The 26101-nt window shown below is 36.9% G+C and overlaps 1 protein-coding gene and 1 pseudogene across 3 annotated transcripts in view; both read right to left on the minus strand.

The window, feature by feature from the left end:
• The window catches only part of CDK6 (cyclin dependent kinase 6), a 227553-nt gene that overhangs the window by 151462 nt on the left and 49990 nt on the right, over nucleotides 1–26101 (minus strand). For all 3 annotated transcript variants that reach the window (XM_003782668.3, XM_023518873.1, XM_023518868.1), the window contains exon 3: nucleotides 12060–12195. In XM_003782668.3, the coding sequence (XP_003782716.1) occupies nucleotides 12060–12195 (136 nt within the window). The remainder of the gene's footprint in view (nucleotides 1–12059; nucleotides 12196–26101) is intronic.
• Nucleotides 15568–15713, minus strand: LOC111722016 (annotated as a pseudogene).

Consider the following 26101-nt stretch of genomic DNA (forward strand, 5'->3'; position numbering starts at 1 on the left):
AATTTCATAACTTTCATACTGATAAATTTTTATAATTTAATCGTCTCGGGCACAGTCTGATTTTTAATGTGTATTTCTCTAATTATTGGGGAAGTTACAAATTTCTCCCACATGTCTACCAACCACTCTGTGTATATGTACATCTCTGTGAATTTGTTGATGTTCCTTTCTATATTTAAATTGGGTAATGTTCTTTTTCTTATTAGTTTATAAGAGCTTTTTATATATTAAGGATACCAAACCTTTATCATACTTTTTGCAAATATTTTACCATTTTACTTTTGGTTTTATTTATTTTAAGTTAAAACTTTTATAGTCTACTCCATGAATCAATTCCTTTATGATCTCTTTTACTGTTTTACACTTAGAAAACTCTACTCCCAGATCTGATAAATACTAGCTTATGTATTATTCTAGCCTTTAAAAAAATAATAATAGCCCTTTCACACACACATAACTTTTTCAAACTATAAAGTATTTAGGCTTTAAACAAATCATAAAAGATGGCACTTGCTTTGTATCCAAAGCTGAAAGTGCAGTCTTCAGTCTTCTAACCAGCACTAAATGTTACTAAATCAGGCCTGTTTCTAGCAAAATTTACAAGCAAACTCAGCTGTCTCTTTTCTAAAGAAAATTTCCTGCTGTACAAAGGGTTACCTCTGAACAGTATCTCCATTATTTCACCCATGACTCCATTCCTAATTTTCTGTTTTCTGGCAGCTGCTCTCCAACTTACAAATAATGCTTGTCTTTGTTTAGAGTTCCTTAAAAAAACTGTATATTCTAAATGTAGAAGAAAGCTCAATTTATTTTACTTTGAAACCTGAGAAATCAATAACATGAACCATATGTTAATTATGGAACTTGGTGATAAATAAAGTAAGAAGTCTTGAGAAACTGCGGAGAAAGTGATGGTGGAGTTGAAACAGAAAAGGAAAGTCCTTTCTTTTGGTGTGTGATGCTTTCATAAATCTCTCCACTTGGGAGGATACCAAAATGCAACTCTTTTCTTAATTCATGCTAATGTGATTTGTATTTTACTTTCTTCCAAGTTCCCAAGTGTTTTTATCAAGATTATACAGCAAAGATAAGATACATATCAAGAGCTGTTAGGATAGTGGCGACATTTAGAACAGAAGATGTCAAAGACAAAACTTAACTGATATTTATGTCTTTGTGTGTCCTTTATTTGGATTTACACAGTTTGCTGCTAAAGACATATATCAACTCATCTCTAATATTTGGACAAAATATTAAAGGACTTGAGGTTTACATAAAAGATAAATCGCTATGATCAGAGTAATAATCATAATGAGGGGAACAAGAATTAGCAACGCAATCTTTCCATTTACACTCAGCAGGATCACATTCTTTGAAAGCCTACTCTTTCTTTGGGTTGATTTATGGTACTTCTCTCCTTTTTCCCTGGGATCCATTCAATCAAGTCTCCTCTCGTGATCACAACCCTATTTCTTCCCTCTTCTTGGACCTCATCCTCTTAACCTGGAACACATTTTGGTGGAAGGAGAGGGCAGAGGGAAACAGGGCTTTACACCACAGCTTTTACACCATCCATCTTAGTGTCAACAAACACTCAGGTCTTTAGCTGTGGAAGACAGTGAATTTCTCAGTCCAGAGTTGAATACTCACACATGATTTTAATGAAAATAAAATGTCAATAAGGAGGGGTTCAAGTGTTCATTCTATACTAACCATATTCATGGAACACCTCAAACTGAGCATAACTAGACCTAATCTTTAATGTTGCAGTCCCTAAACTTAATTCATAGTGAAACCTCCTATGCCTTGCAGTCCTCAATCTCTAATACATTTTATTTTAGCTTTCCAATTTAGAAGTGGTGTGACTAGACTTCAATTTTCTTTGGTTCTGTTCAAAAAATTAACAAGTATAGTCAGGAACCACAGTGAAATATACAGGGTGTCCATAATGTTCGTGTGCAATTTAAAATAGACAACTAATTTAAATTGCACACGAACATTATGGACACTCTGTATATAAAACAAACACAAGCAAAAAACCCCAAAGCTTTAGCTTATACACACGTTTGTTAAAGGCTTAGAACCACAATGGAAGAAAATTCGATTCTGACCACTCCTGGCTTCCCATATGTAAGTATCAAAGACATATATATATATATGTTTGGCCATGTTGGCGTCGGCACTAAAAATCTAGGACTATGGCCCAATTTCATACGGCTTTGGTTCCTTACCAAAGGGAAAGGAATTCTGACTAATTGCATACGTGACTCTCATAATGGTTTACTAATTTAAGACCACAGAGAACTTTGAAATCATTAGTGTATACAAGACAAAAAGCATCTTCCAAGGTCAAATCATGATGTGTTATAAACATTTTTTTTAAAGGGAATGGTTTCTGGATGGCTTACATATTTTTAGTTAGAATTCTCATATTCCTAAGGATTTTCTCTCTAATTCAAATCACTCATTAATGAGTTTAGCACTTTCCAATAGAACAACTTAAGGGATAAAATTTTATAAGTTCTATACATATGGATGACTCCAGTGAAGTGAAAATACCACACCTGACTTCACCAGGGCTTAGACCGGCTAAGCCTTCTGATTGGCTGGGGCCATATATTGCACTGAAGCAAATATTCCAGAAGTTTGAGTCATCTCAGAATGTAAAGGAGATGTTTCTCATTTCCCAGTTGTGTCATAATTCAAACTTTAGGGAGTATTTCTTAAGCTTCAGTGTCTATAAGCATCACCAGAGGGCATTTAGTAGATTTCCCTCCTGAGATTATGTTTGGGAATTGGGAATAAATTATCTTTAATGAGGTTAAGGTGATGCAGATAATTCACTAATCACACTTGGAGAAACAGGGAAAGTGCCTACGTAAGCCTTCGCCGATCCTTTCTTGGATGGTGACACATTTTTGCAAACTCTGGTTTAGTGGCAGGCATCCTAATTAAGCTAACTATTGCATGGTAGTAGCCAGGCTCTTGAAAGATGAGAGTTATTTCTAATATTCAAGGAATTCTCTTTTACTTTCTAAGACTTCAAGTGTCACAGAGCCAGATACTAAGCCCCTGTTTAAATACACGAATCCACATTCAGACCAATCTCTCCTCATCTGTATTACCATCAGAGTCAACGTTTTTGGAAAACTTTCCTCTTAGCAGGTGATGGTAAGGAACAGGAAGAGCAGAATGATAGTAACTGCAACAACATTTCATACGCTGAAGACACCTGATTCTCATAATTGGCACCATGGAGTTTGCAAGATTTCATTGCAAAACTTTTCTTGTGAAAGCACTTATAAATTCGACAAATATTTACTAGATCAGCCTGGGGAGTATAATGAGAGATCCCATCTCTACAAAAAATTTAAAAATTAGCCAGATGAGGGGTACCTCGCACCTGTTGTCCCAGATATTTGGGAGGCCGAGGCTCAGGAGGACTGCCTTAGCCCCGAAGTTTCAAGTTACACTGAGTTATGATGCTGCTACTCTAGCCCTGGCAACTAAGTGAGATTTTGTCTCAAAAAACAAAACGAAACAAAATAAACTCAACAACTCCACAAATACTTACTACAACTCAGAATTATTGTTTTAACTGCAATGAAAGGATCATTTAATCTTTTCCACCTTGCTTAGGAATGAGGAGTAAGATACTACATTAGATAACTGATAAGATACCTTCTCTATATGCCTTTCAATCATTTAAAAGTTAGTAAAGATAATAATGCAAATTGTTAGCAATTTCTCTAGCACAACGGTGAGTTTTTAACCTCCAAACTCTGGAATACATTTGGATTCTTAAATTTCGGGATAAGAATGCTAAAAATCCAAATGAATATATATAGAATAGTATTTGAAATCATATTTAAAAAATTAATTCAACCCTTTACAGGGAAGAGCTTGTCATATAATGGTGGATATGTGAAAAACTACCTTTAAATTAAAATATGTACAACTACAAATTTTTTTTTAGATACATACTCCTAAGAAATGAGAACAGGGCCTATGATTCACAGCATCAATCATTATCTTCATTGGGCTTGGTTTCCCATCCTTAGTATAAAACACATTTAACAGAGTTCAACTTTGAGAAAGAACAGTTTCTGAAACTTAGTATTTCTGGAATTTGGTCAGTACCATAAAATGCTCTAATGAGATCAGTTACTGGGTTTAGACTATCTCTAAACCAAGCCCAATAAGCAGATTCTTAGCTACAACATGGCTAATCTGGTGTCCCTACCCATCGTAAACTGACTGTACAGGTCCACAGTGGATGTGCTAAGATACACCCTCAGCTTATTTTTCTATGATATAAATATTTGAAAACCTATTCTTGAACAATCACCATTCCCTCATTTGTACAATGGAGACACTTACTGATGCCCACATTTCAGAGTTAATTAGAAGGTAAGCACCTGGTATAGTTGCAAACGCATGTTTACTGATGAAGCATGTGTTTCCTCTATGCTTCAGGCAATGTGCTGTGCCTAGAGATAACTGCAGTAAACTAGAGTCCTGACTTACAGGCTCACTGTGTAGTTGGGAAAGAGAAGCAATAAACACAGAACACCAATGAGATAATTTCAGCTAAGTGCCGAGAAGAAGATAAGCTAGGAAAAGGTAGTGTAACGTGATACATTAGAACTCCACAGGGAGCTGAAGCTGAAGTGGTCCGAGAAGGAATGAGGAGGCTATGGCATGAGCAGGGAGGCAATGAGCATTCCAAGCAGAATGAAGAGCAGGTGTACGCAGTCTGAGCTTGCAGTGCGTTGGGGGGACAGAAAGAAGGCCCCTAGGGATGACGGGGAGTTAAAGAGGGGAGGGTGGAGGCAATGGGTGAAGGGGTGGGAGGACACGATCATTCAGGACTTCTGATTTTATTGCCTAAGTCATGGGAAACGACTGGGCTAAGCAGTGGAGTGAGGGAATTTTGTTTACATTTTAATAATAAAGGATAAATAAAGAGGACGGTCCATATAAAGGCAAGAATGAAAGCAGTGGATTGAATTAGGAAGCTGGTTTGATGGGTCTGACCAGAGCTTTAGCAATGAAGATACTGAGAAGTAGTCAGGTTGGGGATAAAAGCAAAAGCACTTACTGATGGACTGGATGAAGATTATAAAGGAAAGAAAGAAATAAAAAATGATGCCTAGGCTTGGAGTCCAAACAACTGCACAGATGAGAGAAGCATGGGTTGGAGAGAGGATTCGTGGTCAACGTTTTGGTGATGAGATGTCCATGGCTGACTATCTGCATTGACAGCATGGGGGAGAGGCCGGGCTGGGAGAATAGATCTCTGAAGATTCTTGACTGAATGATATCACTTGACCAGAAAGTACAGTCAAGGAAGACAGGGCTGACAGAGAAGCCTTGGATGTTCCAACATTTTGGAAGAACAGGCAAAAAAAGAGACTGTAACCAGAACATCATACACTGCTGTCAAGAGGCTGCCCCAACATGTAACTTTTTAATAGATTTTGTAAACGGATTCAATGCCTACAGTGAAGCAGGGTTTTCTTTCTAAAGAGATTTCAACTTACCTGGTATTAGCTTAATCTAGTGTCATTTGCCTATTTGGTGAGTCAGTGTTTATTTTAGTGAGTCAGCCTTACAGCACCTTTAGAAAGACACTAGCTTTTTTTTTTTTTTTTAAATCACATTTCCTGTTGGAGATTTTTAAAAAATCCACTGAGTAACCAACTCTTTTAATGTTTGTTATTAGAATACCAGCATTTGCAAAATTCTATCCTCTTTCCCTCTTGATATTTTCAGCTAAAACACAGGGCTGGGAATTTGAGAAAGGATTGGTTTCTGGGAGAATCCTCAAAATCCAGTCCTTCAGAACATTTACCTGAAGATGTCCTGAAGTACGTATCTGTTTTTCATGAACAGTTATCTGTTTGCAGTAAACGGTGGCTCTGACATGAATATGGGATGCCCAGGGCTAAAGATTTACCCTAAAGATGTTCTCCTTGAAGAAATTCCTTGAGTCACTAAAGGTTTTCACTTGAGAGGAAAGAAACTAGAAGGTAAATGTGTATGTTTTTGAGTAGGGGTAAGGAAAACAGATGGAAATTGCTAATGACTGAAAGCAAAGATTTCATTTCTTTGTAAATTTTAGACCTGGGCTTAAGAATTTAGAGTATAAATTACCACAGTTGTTACAGCTCACTCATTCTACACTTACCCCCAAATTAGGAACAAACTCAGTGTTCACTCACTATCATTCTGATCATCTCTCCTATTCTCCTCACTGGTCAGTTATGGGCATTACTTTGACTTACCTTTTTAAGTTAATTCTCTTGCTTAACTTTTGCTTAGTAAAACATATGATGTTTCTTCAAAACAAAAGAACAACTCAAAATTCTGAGTATATGTGGGGAGGGGATGGTTTATGTGGAGAAAACATTTCTTTCGAGTCAAAAGACTATGTTCAGATCTGACTTTCCTTAGAATATACCAGGTCACTTTCCTGGTAAAAGTTTGGATGTCTGTTTTTTAAAAACCAGAATGCCTCTAAACACAATAGTTACGTAGTATAAATAATATACTTTTTACGCAGCATAATACACGTGCATAAGTCAATTAAGTAAAACATAACAATAACCAATCCTATAAAATCCTACATTAATGTAGAAGGGCACTGGGGCTAAAAATGAATGAATCTTGGCACTTCAGTTGGACACAGCCAAAAGCCAGGAACTGAAGAGGAAGCTGGGGCAGAGGTATGCAGAGCTAAGGGCTCCTGGGGCTGAGTACTGATGGTGGTGATGGTGGGGAAGTGAATGGGAAAGATAAAGGAAACATAGGGTCTTGAGTACCAGGAAGAAAATAAACTGGAAACCATGTTGATAAACTAAAAACCTTGAGAGAGCCAACTGAATTGTTAGGAGTGAACTATTTTAAGTCAGATTTCTGTAAGTTGAGGCCCATCTTACAGTAAAAGTCAACCCTGGCATGACTGATCTATGAGGTCCTTTACACCAGAACTACTATCATGGCAGCATTCCATTTTGCTTATTATAAAAATTTTTATTGAATATCCCTGTCAGGTATCTTTCACATGGGCTCGTTCTTTTAAAATAATTTCCTGTTATTATGAAAACTGGTTTGCATCATATACCAAGGGAGATATATGTGTGTGTGTTTAAAAACATGATCTATTCAATTAATCCAGCCGTGACATGACACTAAAAAAAATTTCCTTCCAGGATCTTTATCATTATTGTGGAGTATTTGTTCTTCGAATTTCTTGCCTTGTTTTTGGGATCACCTTATTATGCAACATCTGCTCTGAATTTCAAATGTGATAAACAGAGTATGAGTGTCGGTGGCAGATGGCTAATGACCAGCAGAGACAGGGCATTCAAGCCTGCCTTGTTTTCTGGGAAGCGATATTTTCATGTTAATTTGCTCTGTGTCCTGCAAAGATGAGACAAATCACCTGCTCATAATTCAGGCAAAGTGGAGACCACCAGGAGCCAAGAGGGGCCATGGCTTGATTCCTCTAGGAGTGAGAGGAGAATGGGATCTGGGAGGCTTTCCTCATGTGCGGTACAGGGACCAGTCAGTCACTTTGCATTATGTCAAATCAAGAAAGATGAATCAGCCCTGGGCATCGCGTATTGACATCAGAGCCACTGTTTACTGCAAAGCAGATACTATTCATGAAAACAGATATTTCCCAGAGGCAGAAAACAGGTGCTATTAAGAGTGTGTGTCAGTCTCTGAAGTCTGGGTTTTGTAAAATAAACCTAATAGTACGTTTTATCTCTTACAGAAAATATGACAACCAACAGAAATCTCTAAGACACAGTCAACAGAAGATAAAATGAAATCTAATACACAGAGAAAATGACCTGAACAGACACATAAACGTTGAGGTTTTCTGGCCCTCTCAGGCTCTGTAGACTTCATTTATCATAAGGATGCATAAATAAATATAACTTTTATTACAAGATTGAATCATCAAAAGAGGCCATGTGGTCTTGATCTAAAAAAACCCTGTCCTATTTCAGAGGCTGCCTATCTTCTGTGTGACCTTTCAATGACTCAAACTTGTGAAATTATAATGCCAATTTCAGGAAACATATTTACGTGCATAGAATGATACCAGGTTCTCTAAGAGTTTATAAGATAGTTGAGAAGCCAGGTCCTAGGAAGGATAATATACAGATAAGCAAGCCTAAATATCAAATGAATGGTTCAGTAAAAGAGGACATTTACATTCTGAAAGCCTATACAGGAAAACATTTTATATATGAGTCTCTCTCCATATACATATATGCTGCTATATAGTTCTTTTTCCAGGTAGCAGTTGCAAATGACTATGGAAAATGCTAAAGAATTTAAGGTTCTTTTTGACCCTCTTGCATAGGATGACAGATTAAAGTATAAAAGAGAAAAATAAAAACCTGAGAGCTGTTTTTTCGGTCATAAAGCTCCCATAAATGGAAGCTGTTACATAAGCACAAATACTCTAAATTTATCATGAGCCCTAAAAGAAAAAACAAAACAAAACAAAACAGTCATTAAGGTGTCAGTTATTGCCTCACAAGTTTAAATGGGGAAGTCCAAGAAGACTATGTTACATCTCAAATGATCCAGTAAAAATTAAAGCTGGCACTGAACGCCTCCACAAATAAACAGATCCAGAGATGATATTCTGAATTAGAAAGAGGAAAGTGAGATATGGCAAATGATAAGCCTATGAGGCAAAATGAGAATATTTGTTGACTTCACAGGACAGCAGTCAACAGGCTCCGTTACGCGAATGTCATTGTCAACCAAGAACAGACATACCTTAAGGACATCGAGAAAAGAGATTAAAGAATGTGATGGAAACCTCAAGAAGAGGTATGAATAAGATGTATATAGATATATTGAATGAGGTCTATTTAGCAATGTTAGAAAGAACTACCTATGATTTTGTTTTATTCTCATGAGTTTTTCAATGACAATTTTCAGTTCAGGGCTTAACTTATTTTATTAAAGTTTGACATGAGCATCCTGCAATAATTACAAGGCTTCCCCAGTGACTCCACTCAACTATCAACCTTTACAAACACTTTCGCCTTCCGATATGGTTTAATGCCTTTTTTATTTTGACCACGAAAATAGCATTTACATGCTATTTGAAAAATTGTTATGTGCTATAAGTAAGCTTGGAAAATATAAATCTGTTATGTGTACTTTTCTAATAAATATGTTGATGAAATGATGAACAAAAAATTTTTATCCCTAAAATATCTAGTAAGAAATAGTGGAGCACCTAAAGTTTTATTAAAGTTCTGCATTATCGAATGTACACAAGAATAGCCTGAATTTCAGGGTCCCATGAACAGGTAAACAGGGCCACAGAAAACATAGTGGAGAACAGCAGGGAGGAGAAAAAATCCCTCAGCCTAAGTGGTCTCATGTAAGGGCTTATCTTGTTTTGTATCTATTGCATGTTAAAATATTTTGCATATTTATAATTAGTTTGACAACACGTCACATTTCAATACATGCAAGAGGATGTCGGTACTGACATTTAAGATTTGGATCCTTTGAAAAATATGTTAGTACCATAATGCAAAAAATTAGTAATAGATTGTGCTTATTTATAAATAAATGTTTGGTTTTACCTGAAAACGCCCCTTAAAATACTTATATAACCACAGAGACTGTGGACCACATGCTTCCATGTGCACTTTCTTTCTTCTCTTCTACACTAAGGTCCTTGATGATCATGTTAATTCAGTTTTGTGTTCCCAAAGTGCCAAGCAAAGAACTCACCCTGAGTGGAGTATATTTGTACAAGTAGAGTCAGAAAACCTCTAATTACAATAAAGCATTCTTCATAAACAAACCATTTCTGTGCTCCCAACCGGTGTTCATAATAACAATATTTGCCTGATTCAGTTACTGAGTCTTCCCACAAAGGTGTACAAATCATCGTGTAAGGCACTGTCAGTCAGGGCACCAGGATGAATGAATATGTAACACATATGTAAATAATCACAATAAAAGGCAGAAACACGATAATGAGATAGAGACATGTAGAACAGTGTTACAAGGCAAATAAGACTTGCCTTATAAATGCAGCTGTAAGGGCTGATCCAGCCTGAAATGTAGGCAGATAGCCACTGGGAGGGGAAGCAAAAGACATTAAGGAGAAACAGTGTCACCAAGGCAGGAAGTCACAGTATACACTAAGAGAAAGGCGACTGGTCCAATTTGGCCAAAAACAGTGTTTAAAAAAGGACTGGGCCATGCTCTGCATGCTTAACATGGTTTTTTGACAAACTCATAAAGAAGAGAACTGAAGAACAGAACTAGATTGGAATGTTGGAGGAAAGAAAGGCGCAGAGGCAGAACAGGGCCCCAAAGAGGTAATTAGAAATACCTGCACTGGGAGGGCCTCAAAGTCCTAAAACTGCTCAGAAGAGATGGGACTATTACTGAACATTATATTCTTTTATGAAAGTAAGATTGAGGAAAAATATACTAGATATTAGTCTAAAGCCAAAGGAATAAAACATTCGATATGTCAAATTCTAAATGTATCAGTATCTGAGAATGTTATCAAGTTATCACTAAGAGACATTTCTCACTTTATAAACAAGATAAATTACTCCATGATTGCATTAATGTATACAGCTATCATTTAATTTAAAAAAAGATAAATTGCTTTCAGCTATTAACTTCGGTCTAGAACAGTGATTTTCTTTTTTTTTTTTTTTTTTGAGACAGAGCCTCAAGCTCTCCCCCTGGGTAAAGTGCTGTGGCATCACAGCTCACAGCAACCTCCAACTCCTGAAGTGAGTCTCCTGTCTCAGCCTCCCAAGTAGCTGAGACCACAGGCGCCCACCACGATGCCCGGCTATTTTTTGGTTGCAGCTGTCATTGTTTTTTGGCAGGCCTGGGCTGGATTCGAATCCACCACCTTAGGTGTACGTGGCTGGTGCCTTAGCCACTTGAGCCACAGGCACCGAGCCTAGAACAGTGATTTTCAATTGGCATGTTATATGTGTGAAAACTTTTAAAGATCATTAAATTATTTTCAAAAGTAGTTCAAAGCACAGTAAGTATGTGTGTGTATATATATATATATATATTTTTTTTTTTTTTTTTTACTCTTTTTTTGATCAACACAGTTTAAGTGTGCCATGGAAGTTTGACTGTAGATTCAAATGTGCCATGAGATAAAAAAACGGTTGAAAAACACTGATCTAGAATGATGCTGAAGTTTTGTAACTCATTTTGAAACAATCAATGATAAGGTAGGAAGAGTCTGTTTAATTAAGCTACCTAATTCACATAGATAAAAAGGTCTTCATGAAAACTTGTTCATGATATGCTCAAATCTAAAAAGATCTACTGGGAAATTCAGTTAAGCAGAATGCAAGACCCAGTAAAACTTTATCAGCATTTTTTTCCCATTACATATAAAGGAAGAAAGAATATCTACTCAATATACTGTATCTAGTTCGCTGACCTCTAAGGGCAGAATTAGCAGATCTTAATCACCTGAGAATCTCAAGAGTTTGGCACTGTACTCGGTACTCAGGCTTCCTATAAAGGGTGATATAAATTATAAAAATGGAGAAAGAAGGATTTAATAACTGCTATTTCAGATTTACATAGCATAGGTTGTCCTGGAGTCAACGTGCAATTATAACGTGCTCATGAATGATGTTTCAAATTATATCCCTCATAGACAATGAACCATCAGAAAAAGACTGGGCTGTCATTACTAAACTGTTTTCCAGGATCAGGCCAAGAAAACGTACAAATAGATATTTTTCAATAATTTTAATATGCATTAGAATTAAATTGTTTTTTTATACTTAGCCCTAATATTAACTAGAATATATTCATTCTTTGAAGATCCCACTTAGTTGATGAACCAGAACATACCTCATTGTCTGAACATTTAGTTGATTTTTAAACTATATATTGAGTTCTAGAGTTAAAAGCTCTAATTCTGACAATTTTCCCAAGGAAAGAATGTCATTGCTTAACACGCTATAACAGTGGACTGATCGACCAGGCAGAAAGATGATTCTTGATACCTTTATGGTTTCAGTGGGCACTCCAGGCTCTGGAACTTTATCCAAGTAAGTGGTCAAGTCTTGATCAACATGTTCAAACACTAATGTTAGTTTGGTTTCTCGATCTGTTCGTGACACTGTGCACACATCAAACAACCTAGAAGAAAAAAGAAAGAGATTAAGTAGGTTGTAATCAACAAAAAAGTAATTTATGTGTCTTATATATATTCCTCGATTTGATCTCATAACAGGAAAAAAAGAAGGCCAGTGTTGACATTCCTTGTGATCATATGTAAAGACACTGATGAGATCTGATACTTCAGTATCAGCATGCTACTAAATATAAATATAATATCGGTACAAATGTACTTGGTTGATGGTGAGAACACCCACCATAACAAAGAGAAAGCAACACGATTAGAGCACAAGAATGACTGAGAGTCTTCTTACTTAGGACCTTAGCGTAGAAATTGCCAATGGAGTTAATTTCAAAAACTTGCAGTCTAGGCAGAATATGTTCCTTCTTAGCTCACAGGTTGAGAATTGTGAGAGACAGATTCAACATTCTTTGGAGATGGTGAACATTGCAATGAAGACTTTCCTGGAATTTAAGGTGTCCACAACCATGCTTGTGAAAACAAGTATGATGTAATATGGAAAAATTTAGTTTATTTCTAAAAGAGCCTACTCATCCTTGGAAAAAGCATAAATTCTTAATTAGTTTTAAAATTCCAAATTCTATGTTAAGCAACATGGCGAAATTTTAACACTTCTTTTTGGGGGCAAAATCCCACATTGGTAAACTATATTGCCCTTACATGACAAAAAGGCAGGTTAACAAATGTTATAATTAAATTTGGATGGGTGAACCTAGTTTCTTCCATAATATCTTAAAACTAATTCAAAATATAGGTTTTAAAAACAAATTCTTCAGAAGAATCTTAGAGCCAAAGGACAAAATTTCCTTCAGTTTTAACCACTATCTGGCATAAGAGATTGTCACCAAATGTTTGAAGAATTAAAAAAAACTAGTCACAAACAAGCCATAAGTAAACTCCTTGATAAGAACGTAATATAAATTAAGTAAAGGAAAAAAAATGCTAACAATATTTTTTTCTTTTCTTCTTTTTTTAAGAGACAGAGTCTCACTCTGTTGCCTAGGCTAGAGTGCAATGGCTTGATCATAGCTCACTGTAGCCGTGACCTCCTGGGCTCGAGTGATCCTTCTGCCTTAGCCTCCCAAGTATCTGGAACCAAAGGTTTGTGTTACCACATCCGGCTAATTTTTAAATTTTTTTGTGAAGTCAAGGTTTCACTATGCTGTCCAAGCATATTCAAGCAGAATTCAAGTGATCTGCCCAACTCCACCTCCAGAGTCACTGGGAGTCACGGCTATACCCAGCCTATTTGCTTTAATTAAAAAAAAACCGAACGAACACACTCTTCAAAGCAACTATAAATGTGCATACAGCCCAATTACTAAAATGCAGAGTTGACTCTCAAATATCCAGTGTGTATATTGCCTCTGTTAAATCTTTATTGCCTCGCTGCTTCACCGCGCCTCCCTACTACATTTCTGGATTTTATGAGCTTCATGTTTGGTACTTCTCTGTGACTCTAACCTAAACTTTAAAAGAAACTAAAAAAACACTCTCAGTCAAATCTTGTGGGGTGAACAACAGAACACCAACAACACAAACTTCCCAGCTAGATCCAAACTTCTTCTTAATTACGGGCAGTTTGGCGTGACTTCTACAACTCCATTAAAATCAACTCAAGTTTTTTCTCACATTTATCTACTTCCAAATATTCTTTTATTTCTCTGTTTTAATATCTAATTTTAAACTTCATATTTTCCCCTAATGTGATCTATTCAGGGAAATTATTCTGACACAGTAAAAACGCCTAACAAATTTATTAAAACCAGTACCATATATCGTGGAAGTCTCACACTATAAGAAATATGTTTGCTCTCACACATAGAGTTAACACTTGGGAAGTTTACCAGAACAGCTCTTTCAACTTGGTAACTCGAAGTCACTACATGTATTCAGAGGCTCCTTTAAGCCATCTTATTTCTACTAAACCCATATTCTTGGACGACTTCACTTTTTTCTTCCTTTTAAAGAGTGAAAAGGATTTCCACAATCACCAGCCTTCTTTATATCTGTTGCTTCTATTTTTATAACAAAATAAAACAGCAATGAATCAAAAATGGTATGCACTGAAAGTGCATGAAGAATTGCAAATACAAACATAGGAACTGGGTCATATTATGCTCATTTCAGCTGCACTTCTTAAAAATCACTTCAAATATGTTTCCCATTATAATTCATACATTTAATTAAAAAAAAGCATTATCATTTTCTGGAGTCAATAATGATTTTAGTAATTCCAGTTCGTATTGCATTTGTGATGTATATTAGACATTTCCAGTAATTTGCAAAAGAAAAGAAAATTTTGCCAGGGACCTAACTGAACTATCCAAAGGTCACCTGCCTGCTAAACCGTTGTTTTAGAAGTTACCTAACAACCCTGGCAGCAGGCTCTGTTGCTTCATCTCTCTAAAACCGTTCTCATAGACTCTTTGTATGACACAATTCAAGAACAACATCTAGCCCACCCAAGTTGTTTTCCTCAAAGTTCTACCACACTCTTCAAAATGCCAAAATTCTCTGATGCCACCTGCAGCAAATGATTCCAGGCCTAACTCTCAAATGATGCCCAAGATATAAAAGGTGAGCTTTCTGACATCGCTGCTGACTGTCCTAAATGGTAAACCCTGAAGAAAAGGCCTGCTTTTTAATTGGCGATTTTTAAAGGGTGGAATTTTAGGGAGACAATGTGTGATAATGCACAGAGTAGAACATTTCTGTGTGAATTTCATGGCATATATTTGGAAAGTCTTCAAAAACAACGGTGTTTGTTAGAAGTGGTTCTTCTAGGTTCAAGGAGATAATTATTTTTAAAGTTAATAATAAGTCATTATTAACTTCATGTGGGACCTGAATGTATTAGATTCTCCTTAAAAATTCACAAGTGACATCAAGGGAAGTAAAACTCCTAATGGTACCTGTAGGGTACTCCCTACCTTTTGGTCCCAATGTTGCCTAACCACCAACATCCTACAGACTTAGTATTCCCGTGGAAGACATTTGGAGAGGGACTGCTCTTCACCAACATAGGAAATTTTGTCTCATTTAAGTCTTTTTTCTGACTCATGTTTAGTAAACATTGCTGTAATAAAAATTAGCCATTAGTCATAATCGGTAGGGAATGCATTTTGAATCAACACTTGTAAATATTCATTTTAAAAATTTTATAATATAATATTTATAATGCTTTTTCATCTACAATGACGCCCTCTAAAATTACTCCAAATTAAGTAATAGTCACTTTGGTGGGCGATAAAAAGAAGATAGATACTTTCATATAAAAAACAAGCTTCACATGATGCAACTGAACTAAACAAGACTGGAAATCCTTCTTACTGGCTAGAGATGAACAATCTGTAAATATTTATTTGGTTATTAAATTATTTTTTAAATCTTTTAAACCATAAATTAGGCAGTCCGGTTTTCCACATTTGGGGAAACTACAGGGGTCAGAACATCCAGAGTACAATGGATAAGCCTCGCCTTCCTGATCATGGGAGCCTCCCTGCCAGGTAAGTACTGTAATATATTTATAAAATCTATGAGGAATGTGGCTATGCTGCCCAGAACCCCTACACTCGCAAAACAAAGAGTCAGACAGGTCTGAACATCTGAAGGTAAACACTGGAAAATAACTTCAACTGTATCACTTCTTATGTTGACCAACATTTTAAGACTTTCTTAAAAAAAAATTGTTTTTGGTAGATACTCAGTAAACTGACAAAAATACCATTTCAATGATGGCATGACTGCAGTTCCAAAAGAAAAAAATGTAGTCACACTGTGTTGAACATGAACAACCTATCTCAGATGACTTTTAGAACAAAATAACGTTTTCACTATATATCCAGAAGAGCTTAGCTTAATGAGATCCAAGTGAGTGTTCAAAAAGTAGAAGTGAAAAGTGATCATCAGAATTTACTAAAGCTATGAATTCAGTTTAGCTGTGCAAAAACACAATCCAAAAAAAAAAAAAAGGCAGATAGGTTGTTATCATTTCACAGTTAAGTCAGCCAAGCTCCTAACTATCCCATAAAGTAAGTTTTCTTGCTGTCTCTATTGTCCTGACCCTCCAGCTGCAGGGCAGAGAACAAGCTTTACAGTCCAGCACAGCACGCAGCTTTCCAGCTGTCCTAGTGATGTAATTATCTCATAACAAAATATCCCTGTGAATTAACTCTGCATCCTACCCATTGTAATTCTTAATGACTGCTTCCTGTGTTCATGTTCTCAATTTAACTTGCTATTCTGGATCTAATGCATAGGCAAGTTGCCTTCATCTAATGGATGGGATTACATCCAATAGGTTTGGGATTTCCAAAGATTACAATTTATAAAGGTCTCACAAACAACATGCTTTGTAAACACAAGCCCTGCCTCTGTATTGTGGTTATAATAAAAGGGAAATCTGTATCATTTGCTGTGATTAAACTTTGACCTATCCCAGGAAGTTCTATGAGGAATTTTTTTTCCTGTCACTTTTTTTCCCCATACTCTTGAATGTTTGGACATCAAGTAGGTGAAGAGCTAAGAGACATCTGACACAGCTGCCTAAGGGCCACAGCAAAATTTATTTGAACCAGGGCTGGTATTCGGGATCAAGAATTTTTTTTTATTATCCAGTTCCTCTTCTAATAGTCCATGAAGCACATTCTGTAGCAAATTTATGTTCACACACCTCACTCGCTCTACACTCCTGGATACTGGCCCGGGTGTTTTCTTTTTGCTCATTACATGTAGACTATGTGTGAACTTATTCTCAACCAACATCAAATGATATGGATCCAGAAATATTTTCCACCAACAACGAGTATTTTGTCAGAAGAAAATATCTATTTCAAGAGCAACCACAAACATTATCCAGAACCTACCACATGTAGGTGCTATGCTCAGTTGTAGTTTCCAGCTGATACGAAGATATGACAGGTATTGTCTTTAAAAGCTTTATTATCCAGTTGTGGGAGAGAAGACTTACATATAAAAATACAAGTAGTGCTATTTGGCTATGTATTATGAGTACCAAATAAATTCTATAAACAAGATGTACAACTTTATGTATCACATTGAAGTAAATTCATTCTACAACCTACTCCAATTTACCTCTTCTGGAAACCACATCCTTATTCTACGTTGAGGAACCACTCCTGTCCGCACTCAGGCAGTATGGTTTTGGGGGCAGGGGACCAGGAATGGCATGTGACTAAGCCCCGAGAACGTGACAATGACGGATTCAGGGATGGACAGGACCATGAGGAATAGTCTCAGGAATTTTGCTAGAACTTCTGGAAGAGTAAAGCTCTTTATACTGGGATTATCTGATTGGCAAACAATAAACCTGCAGCTGCTGATGGCTGTCTTTGCCACCATGTTAGCAAATCTACACGGAATGCTGCCAACACAGAAGTGGGCCAGAGCAGAGAGATTCCGGACAACACTGTTGCAGCTCCTAGATTCACTTGTCCCAGATCCACTTCCTAATTTTATTAGTTGTGTCAGGCAGTCAAGTCCCATTTTTGGTTTCCCAATCCAAGTTCCGTTTTTATTACCTGCAACAAAAAATTGTCTTGAGACATCTATAAATATTTTGAAATTATTAAATGACTTCAAAACATCAATATCTGACCTCAAATATATCTTCCCTAGAAAAAAATTCTCGGTTTGAAAAATGAGTTTAACTCAGGCACATAAACCTTCCTAGTGTCCTCTAAGTGACTGTACCAGTTCTCTGACTTGGCTGGGAGAATGTTCACCTTAAATGGCTTCTCCATTCACATGTCCACAGGGCAAAAATAATTGACAGCAGCAGCCCAGATTAATTCCTCTCTCCCAGGGAGCCAGGCGGCTTCCTCCCAGACCCTGTTTGAGGTTCCTGGTTGACTGTAGAGATATTTTATGAAGAAAAAAGAGAGAAAGGAAGAAGACGACATGCAGACAGCCTCATCACAGACAGCAATATGGAACCCAGAACAGGCAAGGACTCCATGGGCAAAAGGAAGTGAGGAGGGAAGAACACTTCAAAATAATACAAAGGTACCCAGTTCAGCTAAAGTTGGTACCCAGTTCAGCGAAGGCTGAATCCAATGCACAGAGACATGTTCTCCTGAGACTCTCAATTAGACAACCCCCTTTCCACTAGTTACTGCGGAAAAGCACAAGAATGTTAAGCCAACAATAACCATACAGTGCAGAAACCCCTTGTGACCATAAAGATAAATTTATGGCTCCTATATCTGACCAGGGAATGCAGAGTCAACGCCTTTTACTTACTATCACTAAATAATTTTATTCCTATAGCCTTAAAGACAGTGTTCATAAAATAGTTTCACAGTTTATCTTCTGAATCTCACCATGAGAGTTGTTATTAATCTAACTTCAGCTTCTATCTACATACAGCTGGCACAGTGGCTCTCTGAATTAGTATCGTTTGAATCTGTTAGCCAAAAAATGCTTTACAGATGAAACAGAAACCTCCAAACTGGGCAAGTTTATAAGATGTGAGTTGCACTATAGTAAATATTACAAATAGAGCAAACAGTAAAACTCGTGTATATGGAAACACATTCCAACCACATGATCAGCAACAGAACTGGTATACTATGAAGCTAGGCCCCAAATTAACTATGCAGGATGGCTTGATGGGTATGTGGAATGCCTATGTACTGCTCTGCTCATATTCAAGATGAATTCCTGAAGTAAACATTGCGTAACAGACTCCAAACTTCTTCCATTAGTCCTACAGCAAGCACTGGAGTCACCCTCACATTATCAAACACAATTCTTCAGACTGCTCATGCATTTCATCTGAATGGGAGAAGGAGATGGTAGCATCACTCTGTTAAGCTAACTACATGGTATTACGGGGAAAAGGAAAATATCATAAATGCTGTATTTGTTGTTTTATAGTATAGGAAAAAGAATGGTAGCAGGGGCAAATTTTTGGTAAGTGAACTTTGTGGACCATTATCTCTCCAAAGACAAGAGAAAGAAGACACAAGGAGCTGAGCAATGATGAGCTGACACTTCTGCTGGGAGTCCAGTTCCAATACAAAATAGTTTTGGAAGTTCAGAAAGAACATAAAACCAAGTTTACAAAATGAAGAAAACTGTCAGTTGAGAAAATCAGAGACTAGATATCTAATAATGGGATTGCAGGAAACACATGGAAGGTCTACTTTTAGATCTTTGAGGATTCTCTGTACTTCTCTGCAAAAGGACTGTATTAGTTTGCAATCCTACCAGCAGTGCAAAAGTGTTCCCTTCTCTCCATAACCACGCCAGCATCTGGTGTTTTGGGACTTCTGTGATGTGGGCTGATCCTGCTGGGGTTAGGTGATATCTTAGTGTGCTTTGTTTTTGTTTTGCATTTCTCTGATGATTAAAGACAATGAGCATTTTTTTCATGTGTTTGTTGGCCATTTGTCTGTCACCCTCAGAGAAGTTTCTGTTCAAATCTCTTACTTAACAAATGGTGCTGGGAAAACTGGTTATCCACATGTAGAAGACTGAAACTGGACCCGCACCTCCCACCATTGACAAAAAGTGATTCTCATTGAAAAAAAGATTTAAATATAAGATACGAAACAATAAAAATTCTAGAAGAGAGTGTGAGGAAAACACTTGAAGATACTGGCCTGGGAAAAAACTTTATGAGGAAGACCCCCCCTAGCAACTGCAGCAACACCAAAAATAAATAATGGATTTGATCAAGCTAAAAAGCGTTTGCATAGCTAAGGGTACCACAAACAAAGCAAAGAGACAGCCTTTGGAATGGGAAAAGATTTTTGCGTGTTATGAATCTGACAAAGGCCTAACAATTAGATTCTATAGAGAATTCAAATTATTATTTTTATTTATTTTTAGATAGTCTCATTATGTTGCTCTCGGTAGAGTGCTGTGACATCACAGCTCACAGCAACCTCAAACTCTTGGGCGTAAGCATTTCTCTTACATCAGCCTCCCAAGTAGCTGGGACTCTAGGCACCCACCACAACATCCAGCTAGAGAACTCAAATTGTTCTGAACAATAAGAAAAGTGCAAACAACCCTCTCTGTAAGTGCACAAAAGGCTTCTTATTGCATAATTTCATTTATCTGAAATGTCCAGAACAGGCAGATGGACAAGAGACAGAAAGCAGATTAGTGGGTTGCCTAGGACTGGGAGTGTTAGGGGGCGGTGGAGGAACGGGTACTGATGGATAATGGGCCCTGGGTTTCTTTTGAAGGTCATGAAAATATTCTAAGTTTAGATCATGGTGATGGTTGCCAAACTTGGTAAATATACTGAACTGTATACTTACACGAGTAAATTTTATGGTATACAAATTATATCTCAATAAAGTGGTTTAAAAGCAAAAACCAGAAAAGAAATCGTGGTAGAGAGGTTAAATACTCTGCCTGAGGCATAGGGACAGTAAGGTGTGGAGATGGGATGTGACATCAGGCCGTAACTGTTGCGCCTCTGCAGGCAGCACCGTGTATGGAGCCCAGAAAGCAGGGGCTGTGCTGCTGAGCCTGTCCCAGGAGAGACGTGCTGCTGACAGGCACTGTGGGCATGCCAATCCCAAAATGTCTGTGGTCAGTTTAAAGATCCCAGTATGTACTTTACATGTGAGACTGAAAAAAAATTGCAGAAAATTCACCAAAAAAGTTTTTAAAAGCTGGAGACAGTTGATCCTCTTGTGTTCTTCCCCCGACTAGTCAGGAAAATGACACACTTCAGTTCACCCAACAGACCTTGAAAAAGAGATTCCTATCTCCAAGACGAGAGTTAGGTGGTATTTTAAAAAGCAAAGTGAATGGCTCTGGCTTGAATCAGATACAGTGTGGAACATTCTGGACAACTGTCAACATTCAGTTCTCTCTCCATTTCTGACTGGTAAAAGCCCTGCTCTCCAGCTTCGGGCCTCTCTTGAGGAAAAATGACTAAGCAGCCCAAACTAGGCAGCCGTCTGTCAGGAAGACTGTCTGCAGGGTCTCAGAAGAAAAGCAGCCAGGCTTTAGCTACACTGTGAGTCAAAAGTCACTCATAATCACAGCCCCACTAGGTGAGCAAATTCACCCCAGCAAGACTTCACTCAGGTACTTGTGATTAGGTTCTTATCTAACAAAACAACCATTCAAATTAGTTCCTTTAAAGACAAACAAATGACCAGAAACTTGAGAAAATCTTAAACCTGAGAAGTGACTGAAAGAAACAGAAATGAAAACATCAGTAACATACTAATTAGGCCCTTCAAATTGGGCAAAAAACAAAACCAAATCACTGGTTTAATGATAAAACCACACTGCATTTTTGAATGTATAAATGGGCCCACATTACCACAGGGATATAAATTGGTTAAAGTCCTTCTGGAGAGTAATATGGCCATATCTATCTATATGAACACATACACACACATATGATTTACATCTAAATTTATTGAACATGTAAAGCCATTAATAACACATTATGAAAAGAAAATGTAAGTCCCAAAAGAGTACGTACAGTATTCCACATTTGTAAAAAATTGGTCCTCTTTGGGTGATGAGATTACCCAATGGTAGTTTTCTGCTATTTGCTTATCTGAAATTTTTACGATGAGAACCTATTAATTTTTTATCACAATTTTTAGAACAAGAGTTATAAATTTTTCTTTTCTCATTTACATTTTCTTCCTTCTACCACTCATGTACTATTCTTCAATCTGCTCCTTTGAGTTAATGAGAAAATCCTATTCATTGGTCCTGAAAAGGTAGTTTTGAAAATTAACTACATACACAATGAAAAGTCTTAATTTTGTTCTAGGAGAAAAAAGCAATATGCATGCATGACTGACTGTCTCATTGATGCCATGTAATTTCCAATCCCCTTCCCAAATGAAGAGACTCTATTAAAAAGAACATGGAAAAATAAAATTATTTTCCTGATAACTGATAAGGTCAAGTTAAAGAATTGCTAAGAAACAAAAAAGAAATAACGATAGTTAACAAAGTCTTTAATTTTCATTATATGAGCCAAAGAAAAATTCTACATAGTAACACAAAGTTTTATTAAGTACAGGGAAGGAACTTTAGAAATTACTTAGTTCTATACAGTTTTACAGATAAAGAAACACAGGCCAAGAGAGAGCAGAATGGCAAAGCTGAATAAAGAAATGTCACCTACGTCTCATAACTAAGAATTCAGTGCCCTTTTTATACAACAAAGTATAAGCAATAAAATAATTAAGCACGGTCAATAAAGTTTAACATCTAACTTATTTTTAAATTGGATCTACTTCAGCAAAATTTCCAGGAATTATTGTGTTAATAATTGAGAAAAATTATATAAACATATTTTAAGAATACCAGTGAAGACTATATTAAAAGATCAGAAAACAGAACACAAATGGAAAAGTTTAAAAACTCTGCTATCTCTACCAGCTGCTAAACTTAAGAATTTAAATTTTTTTTTGTTCAGGTATAAAAACTTGTAAAAATTAAATTATGATTTGCTATATATTTGTAAGTCAGTTTATATTCCAGGAATATTTCAAATAATGAGGTAAATACTTCATGATGTAACAATAATTAATTAAAAACTAAGAGAGGCTGAGCTAGGATAGTTGCTTGTACCCTAGCACTCTGGGAGGCCGAGGTGGGAGGGTCTCTTGAGCTCAGGAGTTCAAGACCAGCCTGAGCAAGAGCAAGACCCTGAGTCTACTAAAAATAGAAAAGATTAGCCAGACATTGTGGCAAGAGGATCTCTTGAATCCAGGAGTCTGAGGTTGCTCTGTGCTAGGCTGATGCCATGGCAATGTAGCCCTGGTAAGAGAGTGAGACTTTGTCTTAAAAAACAAGCCCCCCCCCCAAAAAAAATTAAGAAAGATAAGAACTTTGTGAATGTAGCTGCAACTATATTTCTTTCAAGGCACACTTTTTCTTTTGCAAAGAACCATAGGAATACCTTACACAGGGAATCTATAAGTTAGCTGAGTATTCCATACAAGTGAATATTTAGATGCCTAATTATTACCCATCTTAATCCACCAAACTACTTTTAATGGAATGGAATTTTTAAAGTATGCATTGAACATTTTCTTGGCTTTTTAAGTACAATATACTGATTATAGTCCTCCTGATAGTGATTCATGTCATTATCATTAAATGATAATCATTTAATTCAATTCCATTATTATGACCATTTATTTGACTGCTTACTACTTGCAGATGTAAAAAAAAAAATCCATAAACTGCTGAAAGCCAAAGGCAAAGAGAGAATCTTGAAAGCAGTAAGAGAAGCAACTCACTGCATACTAGGGATTTGCAATAAGATAAACAGCCAATTTCTCACCACAAACCACGGAGGGCAGAAGGCAATGGGATGACAATTTTGAAGTATTAGAAGAAAAATGTTGTCAAAAATAAAAGAAAGAAAAGAAAAAAGTTGTCAACCAAAAATTCTATATCTGGTGAAAGTATTCTTCAAAAATAAAGGCAAAATTAAGACACTCTTGGATATGTTAATGACCATGCAATGTACAAATTACAATGTAATTTGTGACTACAACATAAAGGGACAGAGATGTATAGAAAAGAAGTTTTTATATATTATTTAAGCTATGCTAGTATTAATTCACCCTAGATTGTTATAAATCTTAACATGTTAATTGTAATCTCTAGGGTATCCACTGAAAAATTCTTTGTTTTGAAACTCTCTTCATATCCTGAGGAATATTTTCTTGAATATCTTCTTGAATTTACCATTTCAGAGCTCCTAGAGTAAGTTTGGGACTATACCAAAAACTCAGTATATGCAAACTCACTGAATCCTTTCTATAGCCCTATAAAGTAGATACTATTATTCTCAGTATCTACTGAGGATAATTTGTTCAAAGGTCATGGAGTAGAGGTAAGACACAGGTCCAGGATTCAAATTAGAAACTTTCAGCGGCCTTTCTTGCCTCCTTCATTTGACCTCTGATAGAATCTCATGGTCCCACTTTCTTCTTACTTATGTACCACCAATCCACCACCACCACAACATTGACAATACGAGCACCTAATGACCGGGAATCTCCAAAGCTTCAAAACAGATACTTCTTGCAACAACTTCAATGAGTACTCTAAACACCTCAATTTCTTTTCTTTTCTTTTCTTTTTTTTTTGAGACAGAGCCTCAAGCTGTCCCCCTTGGGTAGAGCACCGTGGCGTCACAGCTCATAGCAACCTCCAACTCCTGGGCTCAAGCGAGTCTCCTGCCTCTGCCTCCCAAGTAGCTGGGACCACAGGCACCTGTCACAACGCCTGGCTATTTTTTTTTTTTTTTTTGGTTGCAGCCATCGTTGTTGTTTGGCAGGCCCAGGCTGGATTCGAACCCAACACCTTATGTGTATGTGGCTGGTGCCTTAGCCACTTAAGCCACAGGCGTCAAGCCTGAACACCTCAATTTCAACATACCTAGAACAGAGCTCATCCCCCTTGGTGAGCTGTACTACAACCCAAACAATTTTTTTAAATCCATAAATCTTCAAGCAATTCCGTATTCTTCTCCTTCTCCATATGTCCAATTAACTATCAATTATGCTACCCAAATATTTCTCTATGCACTGTTCCTTTCTGAGTTCAGGTACTTGTCAATCTTAGCTGGTCTTCTACAGAAGGGCTTTATCCTCTTTGATTGTACTTACCTTTCACTCTGGTTAGTGAACCTTCTACAGTGCACATTTGATCACAACATTGAACGAATGCATTTAACCAGCAAACATTAAGTATTTATTATTTCTAAAGTATTAGATTAGGTACTAGGGATAGAAAGATGAAAAGGTAAAGTAAATTTTCCTTATTAGTTCAGAGTTTTGTGGGGAATACAGACATAAAAAGACAAATATCAACTCTTCTATAAATGGTAATATATATATGTGTGTGTGTGTGTATGTATATGTTGGATGTATATATCTTGTATATATCTTAAAATACCTATGTATGCTAAGATAGAGCTATCTACCCATATAGATACATGTACACACACACACACACACACACACACACACAGTATTTTAACAGTAAGTACAAGGGGCACCCACTCCAGTTGTGTAGGAAAAGGTTTGTAGAGGAAATGGCAACAGGACTTAAAGAGTAAAAGGTGTTACCCAAGGAAGTGGCAAAAAAGGGTACTTGCAACCAAGAAAAAGTATGAGCAAGGGACAGCATATGTTCCTTTATAAAGTTCTAGAAAGAATTTTAATCCTATGGGAAGTGAGTATCTACTTTTTGATTTTTGAATAGCTCGAAATGATGGAATGGATAAGGGGAACAGTGGCAAGAAGACCAGTAAGGAGACTGCTGCTACAGTGGTTCAGGAAGAATAAAGAGGGCCCGTCTAAGGAACTGACAGCAAGGATGGAGAGGAGAATACAGATTCCAGAAATATTTAGGAGGTTGAATTGACAGTACTTGCTAAGTGTCTAAATGTGGTGGGAGCAGAGGGCTGGGGAAGGAAGAGAAGCCAAGGATGACTCACCAGCTTTTGACTTTGGGGACTTGGTGCCACCTCATGAGATACATGAGTGAGATATAGCAGTGTTCCCAGATCTTTGGTTTATAAGGACTTGTAAACTTTCCAACAATGCTAGAGCTTGGGCAGAAAGTTGCCAACTAAAGACATAAATATACCCTACCATCTAAAATCAACATCATCTTCTTCAAAAAAAGCACATTTTAACACCCAAAATGTGCATAGATTTAGCTTTCTGAAAAATTCACCACAGGGCCCTTATTTTTCCAATTACATTAAATGTTGATGGAAAATTGGTATGAAGCCTGAGACAAAAACTGAGAAGTCCTCAGATAGAGATACGGAAGAAGTCAGTTCAGTAGTAAGACTATGAGTTGGGCTGGGCACCTGTGGCTCAAGCGGCTAAGGTGCCAGCCACATACACCTAAGGTGGC

The sequence above is a fragment of the Otolemur garnettii genome, unplaced genomic scaffold (assembly GCF_000181295.1).
Source record: "Otolemur garnettii isolate 467f Iridium unplaced genomic scaffold, OtoGar3 scaffold00005, whole genome shotgun sequence".
NCBI lineage: Eukaryota > Metazoa > Chordata > Mammalia > Primates > Galagidae > Otolemur > Otolemur garnettii.